The sequence below is a fragment of the Salmo trutta genome, chromosome 28 (genome assembly GCF_901001165.1).
Source record: "Salmo trutta chromosome 28, fSalTru1.1, whole genome shotgun sequence".
Lineage (NCBI taxonomy): Eukaryota > Metazoa > Chordata > Actinopteri > Salmoniformes > Salmonidae > Salmo > Salmo trutta.
The window spans coordinates 10,321,935-10,339,162 of NC_042984.1; the positions used below are offsets into that span (position 1 = coordinate 10,321,935).

At 48.3% G+C, this 17,228-nt stretch overlaps 1 protein-coding gene across 3 annotated transcripts in view; it reads left to right on the forward strand.

Moving 5' to 3' along the window:
• The window catches only part of atf7a (activating transcription factor 7a), a 42,398-nt gene that overhangs the window by 20,863 nt on the left and 4,307 nt on the right, over window positions 1-17,228 (forward strand). Inside the window, exons 3-11 of one of the 3 annotated variants that reach the window (XM_029718572.1) lie at window positions 4,950-5,061; window positions 7,055-7,185; window positions 7,547-7,723; window positions 8,551-8,738; window positions 12,341-12,425; window positions 12,740-12,853; window positions 13,260-13,400; window positions 15,643-15,831; window positions 16,531-16,627. In XM_029718572.1, the coding sequence (XP_029574432.1) occupies window positions 4,950-5,061; window positions 7,055-7,185; window positions 7,547-7,723; window positions 8,551-8,738; window positions 12,341-12,425; window positions 12,740-12,853; window positions 13,260-13,400; window positions 15,643-15,831; window positions 16,531-16,627 (1,234 nt within the window). The remainder of the gene's footprint in view (window positions 1-4,949; window positions 5,062-7,054; window positions 7,186-7,546; window positions 7,724-8,550; window positions 8,739-12,340; window positions 12,426-12,739; window positions 12,854-13,259; window positions 13,401-15,642; window positions 15,832-16,530; window positions 16,628-17,228) is intronic. The other 2 variants (XM_029718574.1, XM_029718573.1) reach the window with 2 other exon arrangements.

The following is a 17,228-nucleotide window of genomic DNA, read 5'->3' on the forward strand; positions in this document are numbered from 1 at the left end:
AATCTCTGGTGGCACAGCTAGCACTGCGATGCAGTGCCTTAGACCACTGCGCCACCCGGGAGGCCCCCTCTCCTTTATCTTATAATTCCATCTACCACTGATTAGATATCTCCTAACTTTGGCCACATGTGGAGGTTCTATGACTGACTGTAGACTATTGCTGCTTTGATAACTTATGATTGGCCAAAAACAACTACAAGCTACAGACTCCACTCTGGTGAAAAGGAAGAGGAGCAGCATATATTATCCAATTTCTCTCTCTACTGCAGGAGTCACGTTGGGATCTGTACGGGCCCTTCCTGACAGGTCCGTTAAAGTAACATATTCTCCAGACCCGTGACGTCATATCAGATCTGTGACAGTATTTAGAATTATGGATCCGGACTTACTCGGGTCCCGGATCGGGACTGGGATAGTCGGGTACAGGTTGATTCGTGAAGACCTCTAGTAGATATGTACAATAAGGGAGATTCATTTGAGATTGTTTCCCCTAGCCCGACCCAGCCATCTTGGTCATAGGAAAGATACTATCAGCCTGTGAGACTTGTATTGGTGATACTGCCGCTAGCTGGTACTGGCTACAAATATGCTCCTGACAGTGTTTTCACTCGGTGCTCTTCTCTCTCTCTCCCCTCTGCTCTGCTCTCTCTCCCCCTCTGCTCTGCTCTCTCCCCCTCTTCTCTCTCTCTCCCCCTCTGCTCTGCTCTCTCTCCCCCTCTGCTCGCTCTCTCACCCCCTCTGCTCGCTCTCTCTCCCCCTCTGCTCGCTCTCTCTCCCCCTCTGCTCGCTCTCTCTCCCCCTCTGCTCTGCTCTCTCTCCCCCTCTGCTCTGCTCTCTCTCCCCCTCTGCTCTGCTCTCTCTCCCCCTCTGCTCTGCTCTCTCTCCCCCTCTGCTCGCTCTCTCTCCCCCTCTGCTCGCTCTCTCTCCCTCTCTGCTCTGCTCTCTCTCCCCCTCTGCTCTGCTCTCTCTCCCCCACTGCTCTGCTCTCTCTCCCCCTCTGCTCTGCTCTCTCTCCCCCTCTGCTCTGCTCTCTCTCCCCCTCTGCTCTGCTCTCTCTCCCCTCTGCTCTGCTCTCTCTCCCCCTCTGCTCTGCTCTCTCTCCCCTCTGCTCTGCTCTCTCTCTCCCCCTCTGCTCGCTCTCTCTCCCCCTCTGCTCGCTCTCTCTCCCCCTCTGCTCGCTCTCTCTCCCCCTCTGCTCTGCTCTCTCTCCCCCTCTGCTCTGCTCTCTCTCCCCTCTGCTCTGCTCTCTCTCCCCCTCTGCTCTGCTCTCTCTCCCCCTCTGCTCTGCTATCTCTCCCCCTCTGCTCTGCTCTCTCTCCCCCTCTGCTCTGCTCTCTCTCCCCCTCTGCTCTGCTCTCTCTCCCCCTCTGCTCTCTCTCTCTCCCCCTCTGCTCTGCTCTCTCTCCCCTCTGCTCTGCTCTCTCTCCCCCCTCTGCTCTGCTCTCTCTCCCCTCTGCTCGCTCTCTCCCCCTCTGCTCTGCTCTCTCTCCCCCTCTGCTCTGCTCTCTCTCCCCCTCTGCTCTGCTCTCTCTCCCCCTCTGCTCTGCTCTCTCTCCCCCTCTGCTCTGCTCTCTCTCCCCCCTCTGCTCTGCTCTCTCTCCCCCTCTGCTCTGCTCTCTCTCTCCCCCTCTGCTCTCGCTCTCTCTCCCCCTCTGCTCGCTCTCTCTCCCCCTCTGCTCTGCTCTCTCTCCCCCTCTGCTCTGCTCTCTCTCCCCCTCTGCTCTGCTCTCTCTCCCCTCTGCTCTGCTCTCTCCCCTCCCTCTCTCTCTCCTCCCCCTCTGCTCTGCTCTCTCTCCCCCTCTGCTCGCTCTCTCTCCCCCTCTGCTCGCTCTCTCCCCCTCTGCTCGCTCTCTCTCCCCCTCTTCGCTCTCTCTCCCCCTCTTCTCTCTCTCTCCCCCTCTTCTCTCTCTCTCCCCCTCTTCTCTCTCTCTCCCCCTCTTCTCTCTCTCTCCCCTCTTCTCTCTCTCTCCCCTCTTCTCTCTCTCTCCCCCTCTTCTCTCTCTCTCCCCCTCTTCTCTCTCTCTCCCCCTCTTCTCTCTCTCTCCCCCTCTTCTCTCTCTCTCCCCCTCTTCTCTCTCTCTCCCCCTCTTCTCTCTCTGTCCCCTTCTTCTCTCTCTCTCCCCCTCTTCTCTCTCTCTCCCCCTCTCTTCTCTCTCTCCCCCTCTGCTCTCTCTCTCCCCCTCTTCTCTCTCTCTCCCCCTCTGCTCTCTCTCTCCCCCTCTGCTCTCTCTCTCCCCCTCTTCTCTCTCTCTCCCCCTCTGCTCTGCTCTCTCTCCCCCTCTGCTCGCTCTCTCTCCTCTCCTCTTCGCCCTCTCCTCTCTCTCTTCTCTCTCTCTCCCCCTCTTCTCTCTCTCTCCCCCTCTTCTCTCTCTCTCCCCCTCTTCTCTCTCTCTCCCCCCTCTTCTCTCTCTCTCCCCCTCTTCTCTCTCTCTCCCCCTCTTCTCTCTCTCCTCCCTCTCTTCTCCCTCTCTCTCACGACTGAACGTATAACTGTGACACTGACACAGCCAGAAATAGACTTCATGCAGAAGAAAATGGAGGATCCTAAATCGCACGCTATATAGTGCAATGGCACTACTTTTGACCAGAAGAAAAGTAGTGCCCTAAATATAGAATAGGGCGCCACTTCGGTTGTATTCATCAGGATACAATGAAAGTTTTGCAACGGTTTGAGTTTTTTTATTTTTTATCTACTTACCGTAAACTAAAACTAAATTAAAGCAACTCCAAAAGGGAAGAGAACAAACAGAGGAAGACTATTGTAGCACCTTGGTGTGCTTGGCTGAAAGACTGACAGAGGAAGACTATTGTAACAGCTTGGTGTGAGTGGTTGGTTGGCATACTTCTGCAGATGTGTTGCAAGCAGAGAAGGACGAATCCCTTTGATAAACACATACTGGTGCACTAGGCTACTTGTTCAGTTGGCCATACGTCTTACAAATGATAGCCCTGACCTGCCACCTCCCTAGCCTGCCACTTCCCTAGCCCTAGCCTGCCACTTCCCTAGCCCTGATGAGACCTCCCTAGGTCTAGCCTGCCATCTCCCTAGCCCTGATGAGACCTCCCTAGCCCTAGCCTGCCACTTCCCTAGCCCTGATGAGACCTCCCTAGCCCTAGCCTGCCACCTCCCTAGCCCTAGCCTGCCACCTCCCTAGCCCTAGCCTGCCACCTCCCTAACCCTAGCCTGCCACCTCCCTAGCCCTAGCCTGCCACCTCCCTAGCCCTAGCCTGCCACCTCCCTAGCCCTAGCCTGCCACTTCCCTAGCCCTAGCCTGTCACCTCCCTAGCCCTAGATAAGGCCTCCCTAGCCCTAGCCTGCCACCTCCCTAGCCCTAGCCTGCCACCTCCCTAGCCCTAGCCTGCCACCTCCCTAACCCTAGCCTGCCACCTCCCTAGCCCTAGCCTGCCACCTCCCTAGCCCTAGCCTGCCACCTCCCTAGCCCTAGCCTGCCACCTCCCTAGCCCTAGCCTGCCACCTCCCTAGCCCTAGCCTGCCACCTCCCTAGCCCTAGATAAGGCCTCCCTAGCCCTAGATAAGGCCTCCCTAGCCCTAGCCTGCCACCTCCCTAGCCCTAGCCTGCCACTTCCTTAATCCTAGCCTGACACCTCCCTAATCCTAGCCTGCCACTTCCCTAACCCTAGCCTGACACCTCCCTAACCTTAGCCTGACACCTCCCTAACCTTAGCCTGACACCTCCCTAGCCCTAGCCTGCCACCTCCCTAGCCCTAGCCTGCCACCTCCCTAGCCCTAGCCTGCCACCTCCCTAGCCCTAGCCTGCCACCTCCCTAGCCCTAGCCTGCCACCTCCCTAGCCCTAGCCTGCCACTTCCCTAATCCTAGCCTGCCACTTCCCTAACCCAAATCCTAGGCTGCCACTTCCCTAACCCAATCCTAGTCTGCCACCTCCTTAACCCTAGCCCTAGCCTGCCACTTCCCTAACCATAACCCTAGCCTGCCACTTCCCTAACCCTAGCCTGCCACTTCCCTAACCCTAGCCTGCCACTTCCCTAACCCTAACCTGCCACTTCCTTAACCCTAATCTGCCACTTCCCTAACCCTAACCTGCCACTTCCCTAACCCTAACCTGCCACTTCCCTAACCCTAACCTGCCACTTCCTTAACCCTAACCTGCCACTTCCTTAACCCTAACCTGCCACTTCCTTAACCCTAACCTGCCACTTCCTTAACCCTAACCTGCCACTTCCTTAACCCTAACCTGCCACTTCCTTAACCCTAACCTGCCACTTCCTTAACCCTAACCTGCCACTTCCTTAACCCTAACCTGCCACTACCCTAACCCTAACCTGCCACTTTCCTAACCTACCACTTTCCTAACCTGCCACTTTCCTAACCTGCCACTTTCCTAACCTGCCACTTTCCTAACCTGCCACTTTCCTAACCCTAACCTGCCACAACCATAACCCTAACCTGCCACAACCATAACCCTAACCTGCCACTTTCCTAACCCTAACCTGCCACTTTCCTAACCCTAACCTGCCACCTCCCTAACCCTAGCCTGCCACTTCGTGACTATGAGCTGTTGGCTCAATGTGTTTTCACACACTGTCACCATCCAGCATTTTGTGCCACTGTGTGTGTAGCGTCGGGTCGATAATGCCATTTCCTAGACATTTAGGCCTGTGTTGCTTACGGCTAAAAGAGTCTAAAAAGGGCTGCATTACACATCCTAGTGTATTGTATACATGGATATTCTTTGTTGTGCAACCCAAAATGATACAGTATGTGTTATCCATAAGATGTCACAGAATCCAATACATTTGACTGGCTATCTTCTATTGAGGTTAAGGTGCTTTCTGGCCCTAACTGGTGTGTGTGTGTGTGTGTGTGTGTGTGTGTGTGTGTGTGACATTAACTCTCCTCTCCCCCCCCCCCCCTCCTCCTTTCCCTCTTTTCTCCCTTTCTTTCTCTCCCTCCCACCCTCTCTCCAGAGGTTTACCAACGAGGACCACCTGGCTGTACACAAACACAAGCATGAGATGAGTCTAAAGTTTGGCCCTGCCAGGACAGACTCTGTCATTATCCAAGGTACTGGTTCTCCTAGTGAGTCTAAAATATTTCACTTTATTACTCTACTGTTCTGGCACCTCTTTAATTTGGTACTTTTGTCAGTTGTTGAGTACCCACATGTCAGTCGTGATTACCAGAACATTTTAGACAGATATAGGATCACTGATGTCCCCACCTGTTAAGTTTGACTTCTCTGAAGACCTTTAGTGGTTGACCTATTAGTAAACTCAGCAAAAAAAGAAACGTCCCTTTTTCAGGACCCTGTCTTTCAAAGATAATTCGTAAAAATCCGCAAAACTTGACAGATCTTCATTGTAAAGTGTTTGAACACTGTTTCCCATGCTTGTTCAATGAACCATAAACAATTAATGAACATGCACCTGTGGAACGGTCGTTAAGACACTAACAGCTTACAGACGGTAGGCAATTAAGGTCACAGTTATGAAAACTTAGAACACTAGAGGCCTTTCTACTGACTCTGAAAAACACCAAAAGAAAGATGCCCAGGGTCCCTGCTCATCTGTGTGTACGTGCCTTAGACATGCTGCAAGGAAACATGAGGACTGCAGATGTGGCCAGGGAAATAAATTGCAATGTCCGTCTTGTGAGACGCCTAAGACAGCGCTACAGGGAGACAGGACGGACAGTTGATTGTCCTCATAGTGGGAGACCACGTGTAACAACACCTGCACAGGATCGGTACATCCGAACATCACACCTACGGGACAGGTACAGGGTGGCAACAACAACTGTCCGAGTTACACCATGAATGCACAATCCCTCCATCAGTGCTCAGACTGTCCGCAATAGGCTGAGTGAGGCTGGACTGAGGTCTTGTAGGCCTGTTGTAAGACATCACCGGCAACAACGTCGCCAATGGGCACAATGCCACCGTCGCTGGACCAGACGGGACTGGCAAAAAGTGCTCTTCACTGACGAGTCGCAGTTTTGTCTCACCAGGGGTGATGGTTGGATTCGCGTTTATCGTCGAAGGAATGAGCATTACAGTTGTAATTAGTTGTAATGATTCGTCCTATGGCATGTTACTGTGTTTTCCCTTACAAATGCAATCCCTACAACAAGTGTTCCCATTCAGTTCAGTAGGAGTATTTTCCCATGCATATATTATCAGACACTGAAACTCCTGTTGTAGCCGTCCGCTAAATAGAGATTGTTCTCTCAAACAACCACAGACTTGTTTGCCTGTACTCTGGAGCGGGATCGATTTGGAGGTGGAGGGTCCGTCACGGTTTGGGGCGGTGTGTCACAGCATCATTGGACTGAGCTTGTTGTCATTGCAGGCAATCTGAACGCTGTGCGTTACAGGGAAGACATCCTCCTCCCTCATGTGGTACCCTTACTGCAGGCTCATCCTGACATGACCCTCTAGCATGACAATGCCACCAGCCATACTGCTCGTTCTGTGCGTGATTTCCTGCAAGACAGGAATGTCAGTGTTCTGCCATGACCAGCGAAGAGCCCGGATCTCAATCCCATTGAGCACGTCTGGAACCTGTTGGATCGGAGGGTGAGGACTAGGGCCATTCCCCCCAGAAATGTCCGGGAACTTGCAGGTGCCTTGGTGGAAGAGTGGGGCAACATCTCACAGCAAGAACTGGCAAATCTGGTGCAGTCCATGAGGAGGAGATGCACTGCAGTACTTAATGCAGCTGGTGGCCACACCAGATACTGACTGTTACTTTTGATTTTGACCCCCCCTTTGTTCAGGGACATATTATTCAATTTCTGTTAGTCACATGTCTGTGGAACTTGTTCAGTTTGTCTGTTGTTGAATCTTGTTATGTTCATACAAATATTTACACATGTTAAGTTTGCTAAAAAATAAACGCAGTTTACAGTGAGAGGACTTTTCTTTTTTTGCTGAGATTAGTTAAATATTGGATTAATTTGATGTTTAAATCTCTATGCCAAAGTGTTGGAATAAAACATTAATCCAAGGACTTTGAAAAAAGGTGATATTTTCTAAAATAGACATTTCTCTCTGTTTCTCTTCCTCCTGTTCCAGACCAGACCCCAACTCCCACTCGCTTCCTGAAGAACTGTGAGGAGGTGGGGCTGTTCAACGAGCTGGCTAGCTCCTTCGCTGAGGAGTTCAGGAAGGCCCAGGAGGACGACGACAAGCGGGCCAAGAACCCTGTGAGTAGAAATCACTTGGTCCTCTTAGTTGGTAGAGCATGGGGTTTGCAACGTCAGGATAGTGGGTTTGATTCCCGGGACCACACATATGTAAAATGTATGCACACAAGACTGCTTTGGATAAAGCTTCTGCTAAATGGCATAATATTATCATATTGTAGAACTGAGGTGGTTCCACAGACCATGTTTGCCTGACTTAGGTTCTGTATCTGAGACCTGAAGACTGGCAGTAGGTCTAGGCTTTTGTTCAGAACACAGTGGTGTTGCACGCAGAAGACCAGGATCGAAATCCAGTCGGTCACATGGCCCCTTCCTATCTCTGCTGTGCTTTATAGTGTCTGTCTCCTTTCCCTCCCTCCAGCTGCCTGCCCCCCACAGAGAGGTGGCCCTACACATGAGCCTGCAGACACCGTCAGCAGAAGCCATGAAGGTGAAGGAGGAGGAGCCTGTGGAGGTTGACTCTTCCCCACCAGGAAGTCCTGATTCCTTCTCCAGCATGTCAGATAGCAGCAGGGATGCCATGGTGAGACGAGGAAAGGTAGGGGTCAGAACTTAGGGGACATGACTGACCAGCAAACCCATGTTGAATTACCAAGTTGGTTCTGGTTAGTTTAGGATTAGAGGTATGGGTTGACATGCCAGTCATGTCCCTACAGTCACACCCAAAGGTAGGGGACCGAGGAGGGCCAGAGGAATGGTAGGTGTGCGAGACCAGGATGGATGGGCACTGTGGTTTGTTGATGGGGAGCGTCTGACAGGATCGGCAAACAACTTGCTGTACTCCACCTTTACTATGTCTACGAGCTATCAAGAAACAATCCACAATGCATTGGGATAGAGGCTGTATTAAACCTAGAATTGACCTTCTACTGTTGGATTCTAAACTTTGAACATTGGGATATTAAAGACATGATAGATCAGACGCATAGTATATTAAGGAGTGAGATCTGTAGAAAGACAGAGTGGCTGTGGAATGTGCTGGGTGGACGGGAGGAGATCACAGGATTGCTATAGGGGAAGCAGATGGACATCTGTGGACTAGGCGAAGGAGGGGTTGAGGTCAGGAGGTCAGGTCAGATCCCCTGAAGGGAGTTATAAGGGTTTAGTATCCTGTTACCCTCTTCCTGTTAAACCATAAGATGTAAGGATTGGAGAGAAGGAGGAGTGTCTAAAGTGGGATATGTATACACCTGTGATGTTGAGAAATGTTTTTTTTTGTCTGAATACAGCTGTAACAACCCTTTGGGAAGAATTAAACTTGGTTAAGCTTCTGTAGTGTCCGTGAGTTATTTACTCTGAAAAATAAGAATCTAACACTACTAAACATCTGTTGTTGAACTAAGAATCTCTCCTGTCTTCTCTCAGGACACTCCCCCGAGGTCAGTGCTGAGTTCGGCCCCCACCCCCACCATCGTGAGGCACGGTGCCCTCCCTATGCGTCCCAGACCAGGCTCTCTGCCCCTCCACTTGGGCTTTGACGCCCTGCAGCCCACCATGCCTTCACCCACCTCCGTCATCACACCCACCCCACCCTCCAACCGCACCCTGCTGGGGTGAGTGACTGGTCCTGCACAAGCCTGGTTCTAGATTTGAAGACTGCTCCGATCTGGACCCAGGCTAGTCCTCCATGGGGCCTGGAGCTCCAGTTAAAGATGGCTTTTATATGCTGAATCCTACATCAATCCTTTTTACAACCGTTTAGGCTAGAGACAAGCCATTTTCTTTGCTGTAAAGCTGCAAGCATGCCTGTCGTGGTTCTGAAGCGCATAAGTGCGCTTTTGAATTGGTGCCTTTTCCTAGACCATGTTGCTATGTGCATAATAACAAAGTTAACCAGCATATTGGTGTTGAGAACAATGCGGTGAAGGCAGCAGCGGAGTTAGGAGATGAGAAAACAGCCCTTACCTTAATTGTCTTAGAAAAGTCAGGAGAGAGGAAACCCCAACTTAATTAGGTCTATAATCAATAACCTAACTGTTAAATGTGCCTGGCTTTATAAATCAACCATATAAACTCAGCAAAAAAAGAAACGTCCTCTCACTGTCAACTGCGTTTTATTTTCAGCAAACTTAACATGTGTAAATATTTGAATGAAAATAAGATTCAACAACTGAGACATAAACTGAACAAGTTCCACAGACATGTAACTAGCAGAAATTGAATAATGTAATAGTCAGTATCTGGTGTGGCCACCAGCTGCATTAAGTACTGCAGTGCGTCTGTAGCGCTGTCTTAGGCGTCTCACAGTATGGACATTGCAATTTATTGCCCTGGCCACATCTGCAGTCCTCATGCCTCCTTGCAGCATGCCTAAGGCACGTTCACACAGATGAGCAGGGACACTAGGCATCTTTCTTTTGGTGTTTTTCAGAGTCAGTAGAAAGGCCTCTAGTGTCCTAAGTTTTCATAACTGTGACCTTAATTGCCTACCGTCTGTAAGCTGTTAGTGTCTTAACGACCGTTCCACAGGTGCATGTTCATTAATTGTTCATGGTTCATTGAACAAGCATGGGAAACAGTGTTTAAACCCTTTACAATGAAAATCTGTGAAGTTATTTGGATTTTTACGAAATTTTACTGAAATATGACAGTTCCTGCTTCTGTAACCTGTTTAAGTGTTTGTTTACTAGCCTACTGATACCGTGAGCATCAACCATCACGCAACCACATGTTGGATAAACAATTTCACCAATTTGGCTGTTTTTAATCTTTGCTTTGCTGTAATAAAGGCTTTACACTTTTTTTTCCGTTAGACCAGCCTCTCTGGTATTATTTATTTATTGTTTACTCTGTTTTAAATTGTCAGGAAATATTATATTTATAATAACAATAACCCTCCTTTTTCCTTGATCTCCTTCTTATTATTATGATTATCATTATTATAATAATAATTCATGTCATTATCTATAGTAGGCAGGGTATAGCAGCCTTATATAACCACCATCGAGCTGCAGGCCTAAGAGCACATCCTGTTTAGTCTTAATACCGTAACTTACTGAGGACTATATTTCAATACTTCTACAGGCTACTGTATCAATCTATCATTCATTCATTAATCTCATCACACAGCATACGAGTCATTCATGATCTGAAATGCAATCAAACATTTGTTTTAAAATAAAATAAAGTTGCCGTTGAATAATTAGCATAAACAATAAATAGGCCTCGACCCTTCCGTTTTGGAAAATGTATTCACGAATGAATGTGACTGTTAGTCTTTGTTGTAATAAAGGCTTTACAAAAAAAAAACATTACAACAGACTCTCTAGTACGCTTAAAATGTATTTCATGTTTACATTGTTCCAAACGGTCAGAAAAATGACATTAATCTAACAGCACCTGTTTGGCACACATAATATGCACACAGCGCTTGCTCCTTACCTTTTATTTTTCTTGATCTGCACTATTTTCCACAACTACCTTCCCTTTTACCTCCTGAGCAACCAGTAAACATTCTCCCATTTCGAGTTTGTCACGTCCTCTGCATCCATTTTGCTGTCACATGTTACGTTGTTCAGAGTTTATGACCAATTTATTGATGTGATTTAAGGTCAGTGCATGCGACGCATACATGTCGCGTAAAGAGAGCAAGGGTTGAGGGAATAGGGAATGTTTTTCTCCTAAACAAATGAGGGATTTCGGTCAGTCAGAAATGACTGTAATTATGTTGCAGCTTCATTAACACGGACAGTGCGATGCACATTGATGTTCTGTGGTGGTCGCTGCAGCAGGGAGGAGAGAGAGACAATGGGTGCTAGTCACACACACTCACTGTCTTTTTTTTTTCAACACAGCAAGTCTGAGCCAGGCCCGGCACAATCAAATCTATTGCGGTCGGACTCCCTCTCCTCATTTGTGTGTCTTAATTATTTCATCAAACAGTGTGCTTAAAGCATCAGACAAGCTCAGTGCGTATAGTTGATATGATTAAAACACATAGGATGTGTCTATATATGGAAAAACATTTATTTAGATTAGTCGAAAGAACAGACGACTCTGTCCCCGACCTGTTGTTTTTTTTGTTTGTTTTTTGTCGGGGACAGCCCTAAACTGAGTTAGGAAGGACGTCTGTATCTTTGTAGTGACTGAGTGTATTGATACACCATCCAAAGTGTAATTAATCACTTCACCATGCTAAAAGGGATATTCAATGTCTGCTTTATTTATTTATTTTTACCCATCTACCAATAGGTGCCCTTCTTTGCGAGGCATTGGAAAACCTCACTGCTCGACTGAGGGACCTTGCAATTATCTGTATGTGTTGGTACAGAGATGAGGTAGTCATTCAAAAATCATGTTAAACAGTATTATTGCACACACAGTGAGTCCATGCAACACATTTTGTGATTTGTAAAGCACATTTTTACACCTGAACTTATTTTGGCTTGCCATATCACAGGGGACATTTCATCTTTTCATTTTTAATCAATTTGTAAAAACATAATTCCACTTTGACATTATGGGGCATTGTGTGTGTGTGTGTGTGTGTGTGTGTGTGTGTGTGTGTGTGTAGGCCCGTGACAAAGAAATCTACATTTTAATCCATTTTAAATTCAGGCTGTAACACAACAAAATGTGGAAAAAGTCAAGGGATGTGAATCATTTCTGAAGGCAATGTAGTTATGAGAGATCTAGTTGGATGTAACCCGTTTTTGTTTGAGGGCTTCCACCATATTAAAGTAGTCAGCTTTTGTGGGCATTCCTATGGGTTGGGAGGGATTCTAGTATTGGCTTCTCCTTCAAATTGGGTTACCTGGTTTGTAAATGGCTTTAAGCAGTATCACCGCCATGGCCACAATAAATGAATGACACACAGGATTTGGTTCAGGACTCCAGCACTGCAGGTGTCTGTAAATCACCATTATAAGCTTCCTGCTTTTTTCAAACACAAAATAAAATGGACTACCTCATAATGGAGATGGCTTCAATGGATCCACCAGTGCTGTCATAGTCACCACTATGGGACAGATACAAAGAATAGATCTCCAACTAACTCTATACCTACCCCCTAGGCCACTTGTGTACATCTGAAAGGATTGGATAGGTGTGTCCAATATGGTGTCAATTCCACCTACCCTATCAGAGGGCAAGATGAAGCTTTTTAAATAGATGTTTTTCTTCCACCAGTAACCCTCTACCTCTGTTTTTTCTGTAGCTCTCCCACTGGCCACTACCCTGTGATGATGCACCTTACCAATGGGCTCCTGCCTGGTCCTATGCAGATACCCTCTGTCATTTCTGTAAGTGCCCTGCCTTCACCCATCTGTCTGTCCTTGTCTGGTTTGGGAATGGTGGTTGTTGCCAATTCTGATTGACGTGGAAGCTGACCTTCGCTAAGGGAGTAGTAACATCTGTCAAAGTCTAGGTTGATCCCGTTTTTTTTTTTTTTATAATAAAATTGTATGCTTGCACTTGTTGTCTATAATGTGTATTGATTCACATAGAAGCATTATATGGAGCACTTTGAAAAGACTGACATTGAGGTAGTATCTCACTTTGCCAGACTGAGCTCCGACCTAGCTAGGTCGTTAAAGTGCGTGTGTGTTGTCTCCAGCTGGCCCGGCCCATGCACATGGTGCCCAACATTCCCGGGATCCCTGGTCCTCCTCTGGGAGGCGGCAGCAGCGGCTCCCACTCCGCGTACACCACACACTCTGAGGCCAAGATGGTGAGATCTCTCTATTTCTGTCTCTCTCTATTTCTGTCGCTCTGGCTTTCTTGCTCTTTCTCACTCGACATCTCTCTCTCTCTCTCGCTTTCTTGCTTTTCTCTGTCTCTCTGTCTTGCTCTGCCTTTCTCTGGGTTCACCTTTCTTTCTCTCTTTTTTCTTTCTTTCTTTTCTTCCCTATAGTGTTTGTTCCCTCCCACTCTCTGTTTGTTCATCACATGACAGAGACTGCAGTCCAATAATAGTTTTGATGAACATTCGGAGTGCTTGTATAGGAAAAGATCAGATACATAATCAGGTGTGTTTAAGCAGGTACATTGGGAGTGATGACATGAATGGACAGGTGTGTGTCTCTGTGTGGGGTTAATGTTAACATGGCCCTCCCTGGTTGTCCTGTCTCCTGTAGAGGCTGAAGGCAGCACTAGCACAGCAGAGTTTAGGGGGTCAGATGGGGGGTGTGGCCGGCAGCCCCATGCACCCCCAGAGGATGGAGCAGAGCCAGCTATTGGTGCAGCACCCAGACGCACCCTCCCCCGCACAGCCACAGGTAGGACAACATAGAGACATGGACCCTCCCCTGCACAGCCATTTTAGTAATTTAGCAGACGCTCTTATCCAGAGCAACTTAGAGTGCATTCATCTTAAGATGGCTAGGTGGGACAACCACATTTCTTAAGTAACTATCAGCAAAGTCAGTGGTAAGAGGGGGGGAGGGGGGGGTGGTATCAGATGTTTTCAGAAGATGGACAGGGACTCTGGGAAGCCAGGACCGAGAGAAACTTTGACTGGACTGAGCGGGAGATTCCCTCCCGTAGGGGTTGGAGGGCCAAGAGACGAGATGCAGAACTTGGTAGTACTCAGGTTGGGATATCGGGTTTGAGCATAGTCTGAAGGTAGGGAGAGAATGGCAGTTCCTTTTGCTGCGCCGTAGGCATGGTCTTGTAATGGAAGCGCGCTTCGACTGGAAGCCAGTGGAGTGTGCGGAAGAGCAGGGTGACATGGGAGATCTTGGGAAGGTTGAACACCAGGTGGCCTGCGGCGTTCTGGATAAGTTGCAGGGATTTGATGGCACAAGCGGGGAGCCCAACCAACAGTGAGTTGCAGTAGTCCAGACGGGAGATGACAAGTGCCTGGATTAGGACCTGCGTCAGGTAGGGTTGTACTCTACGTATGTTGTAGCGCATGAACCTGCAGGAGCAAGTCCCTGCTTTTTGTTTTTGCAGAGAATGACAGGTTTTTGTCCAGGGTCACGCCAAGTTTCTTTGCAGTCTGAGAGGGTGTAGAGGAGAATCTGATGGTTCATGGTGTCGATGGCAGCGTATAGATCTAGGAGGAGAGTGAGTCAGCTTTGGCAGTGCGTAGAGCCTCCGTGACACAGAAGAGAGCAGTCTCAGTTGAGTGACCCATCTTGAAGCCTGACTGGTTAAGGTCAAGAAGTTAGTTCTGAGAGATAGTGAAAGACTGCATGGTCAAGTGTTTTGGAAAGAAAAGAAAGAAGGGATACCGGTTGTAGTTTTTGACATCAGAGTTCGAGTGTTGGTTTCTTGAGGAGGGGAGCGACTCTGGCCATTTTAAAGTCAGAGGGGAAACAGCCAGTGGTCAGGGACGTGTTGATGGTCTGGAGAAGGGATGAGGTCGAGCAGGCAGGTTGTCAGGCGACCGGACCTCACTAGTCTCAGGATTTCATCTGGAGAAAGAGGTCAAAGCTTAGGGTAGTTCTGTGTAAATGGGATCAGTGGACTCAATAGGTTGAGTCAATGAGAGGATGTCGTCAACCTTCTTTTCAAAGTGGTTGACAAAGTCATCTGCAGAGAGGGAGGAGGGAGCGGGTGGAGGATTAAGGTGGAAAACATGTTCCTAGCCCTGTCCTGTAAGCTCACAATGAGCCACTCAGCCACGGCGCCAGAGGGGAGGGCCGAGCCGACCGGGAGGAAAGGGGACAGTGCGAGTCATAGGATGTGGAAAGGGAGGACAGTAGGGTCAAAGAGGCAGAATCAGGAGGGAGAAGGATTTAGCAGAAGGAAGAGATGATGGGATAGAAGAGGAGAGAGTAGTGGGGGAGAGAGAGCTAAGATTGCAACGACACGTGACCATCTGTGTAGGGGCTAAGTGGGTAGGGTTGGAGGGGAGACCGAAAAGGAAGCAAAGTAGTGATCAGAGACCTGGAGGGGGAAGATGAGCGTAATGCCTGCCATGTGAGTGGGACTGGTGAGGTCAAATGAGGCAAGGAGGGGAAAGAAAGAGGTGGAAAGAAATTAATCGAAGGCAGACGTCGGGAGATTGAAGTTGCCCAGAACGATGAGTGGTGAGCCATCGTCAGGAAATTAGCTTACCAAGGTGTCACGCTCATTGAGGAACTCTCTAAGGGAACCTGGTGGGTCATAGATGACAACAATGTTTGAGTGGACAAGTGACAGTGACATAATGGAATTCAAATGAGGACAGGTGAGGTAGAAAATATCTCCACTTAGGCGAAATGAGTATACGCACACACACACACGTATGTTAATTGTAAAGAGTACACATGGACACTTACTTTTGTGGCCACAATAGACAATTATCAAAACCTTCTTGACTCGGATCTTCATGACTCGTGGTTCATTGACATCAGTAGAGGGGCTATAAAATGTAAAATTATAATTTAGGCACTAAAAGCCTTTTTTTTATCAGTCTTGTTCTGAGACTTCTAGTGTTGTGCTCAATCTGTCTAGCCCACTCCCCTCAGTCTCAGCCCCTGTCTGCCTGCTGCTATGACTCAAACCCTCACTCTATGGCTCTATTCCCTCCAGGTGTCTCCGGCTCAGCCAACCGGTGGTCGGCGGCGCCGTGCAGCGGGGGACGACCCGGACAATAGACGACAGCGTTTCCTGGAGCGGAACCGGGCAGCCGCCTCGCGCTGCCGACAGAAACGCAAAGTCTGGGTAAACTCCCTGGAGAAGAAGGCCGAGGAGCTCTCCTCCATGAATGTCTCCCTGGCGGTGAGTGTGTGTGAGTGAATGTAAGGTCACACTACTCTGCTCTCATCTCTCCTTTCTTCAGCCACCCACTCATTGAGATATTTCTATTGACCAGTTTGACAAGTCTGTCTGTCTCAGCATTATCCTTGCCTTTCTCTATGATGTAAACAGTCATGTCAGAGGAAAAAAAGGAAAGCTCACACACAGTTTAATGCTGCTATTCAGTCCCCAATGCTTTATTACACACAGTTTAATGCTGCTATTCAGTCCCCAATGCTTTATTACACACAGTTTAATGCTGCTATTCAGTCCCCAATGCTTTATTACACACAGTTTAATGCTGCTATTCAGTCCCCAATGCTTTATTACACACAGTTTAATGCTGCTATTCAGTCCCCAATGCTTTATTCCTGCCCCATACGTTGGAGATGAGCATACCATGCCGCTTTCTTAAATGTTTTTATCCATCTGCCCAGGGACTACAGATGAAAACTACCCAGCTTGCTAAATCTGGCACATTTACAGCAATGTTAATTGATGTGCATTGTCCCAGTCCCCAAAAGAAAACATCAAATATATTACTCTCGTTTGCTTCATCAACAGTGACTTCAGACCATTGTTACCCCCTCTCTGTTTGTGTATTGGTGTGAAAAAACATTGTTATTGTAATTATTATTAATAATAATAGTATTGACTCATTGTGTTACTGTGTCTCTTCAGAATGAGGTGTCTCTACTGAGGAACGAAGTGGCTCATCTCAAACAGCTGCTGCTGGCTCATAAGGACTGCCCTGTCACCACTCTACAGAAGAGCATGGGTGAGCCTGCTAGCTGCTGGCATCTAGAAAACACACTGAAACCGCTCATGCTGTTGGATGCAAGGCATTGTATAACGTTATATAGTCAGTGTGTTTTGGTTAGTTCAGATCACTACCGTGGCTTAGCCAGTGGCTAGTTCAGATCACTACCGTGGCTTAGCCAGTGTCTAGTTCAGATCACTACCGTGGCTTAGCCAGTGGCTAGTTCAGATCAATACCGTGGCTTAGCCAGTGTCTAGTTCAGATCACTACAGTGGCTTAGCCAGTGTCTAGTTCAGATCACTACCGTGGCTTAGCCAGTGTCTAGATCAGATCACTACCGTGGCTTAGTCAGTGTCTAGATCAGATCTCTATATGACTTAGCCAGTGTCTAGTTCAGATCACTACCGTGGCTTAGCCAGTGGCTAGTTCAGATCACTACCTTGGCTTAGCCAGTGTCTAGATCAGATCTCTATATGACTTAGCCAGTGTCTAGATCAGATCTCTATATGACTTAGCCAGTGTCTAGATCAGATCTCTATATGACTTAGTCAGTGGCTCGGTCAGATCACTAGATCACCATGGTAGGAATAAGAAAAAGGCTTCGTTAGAACCAATGAGC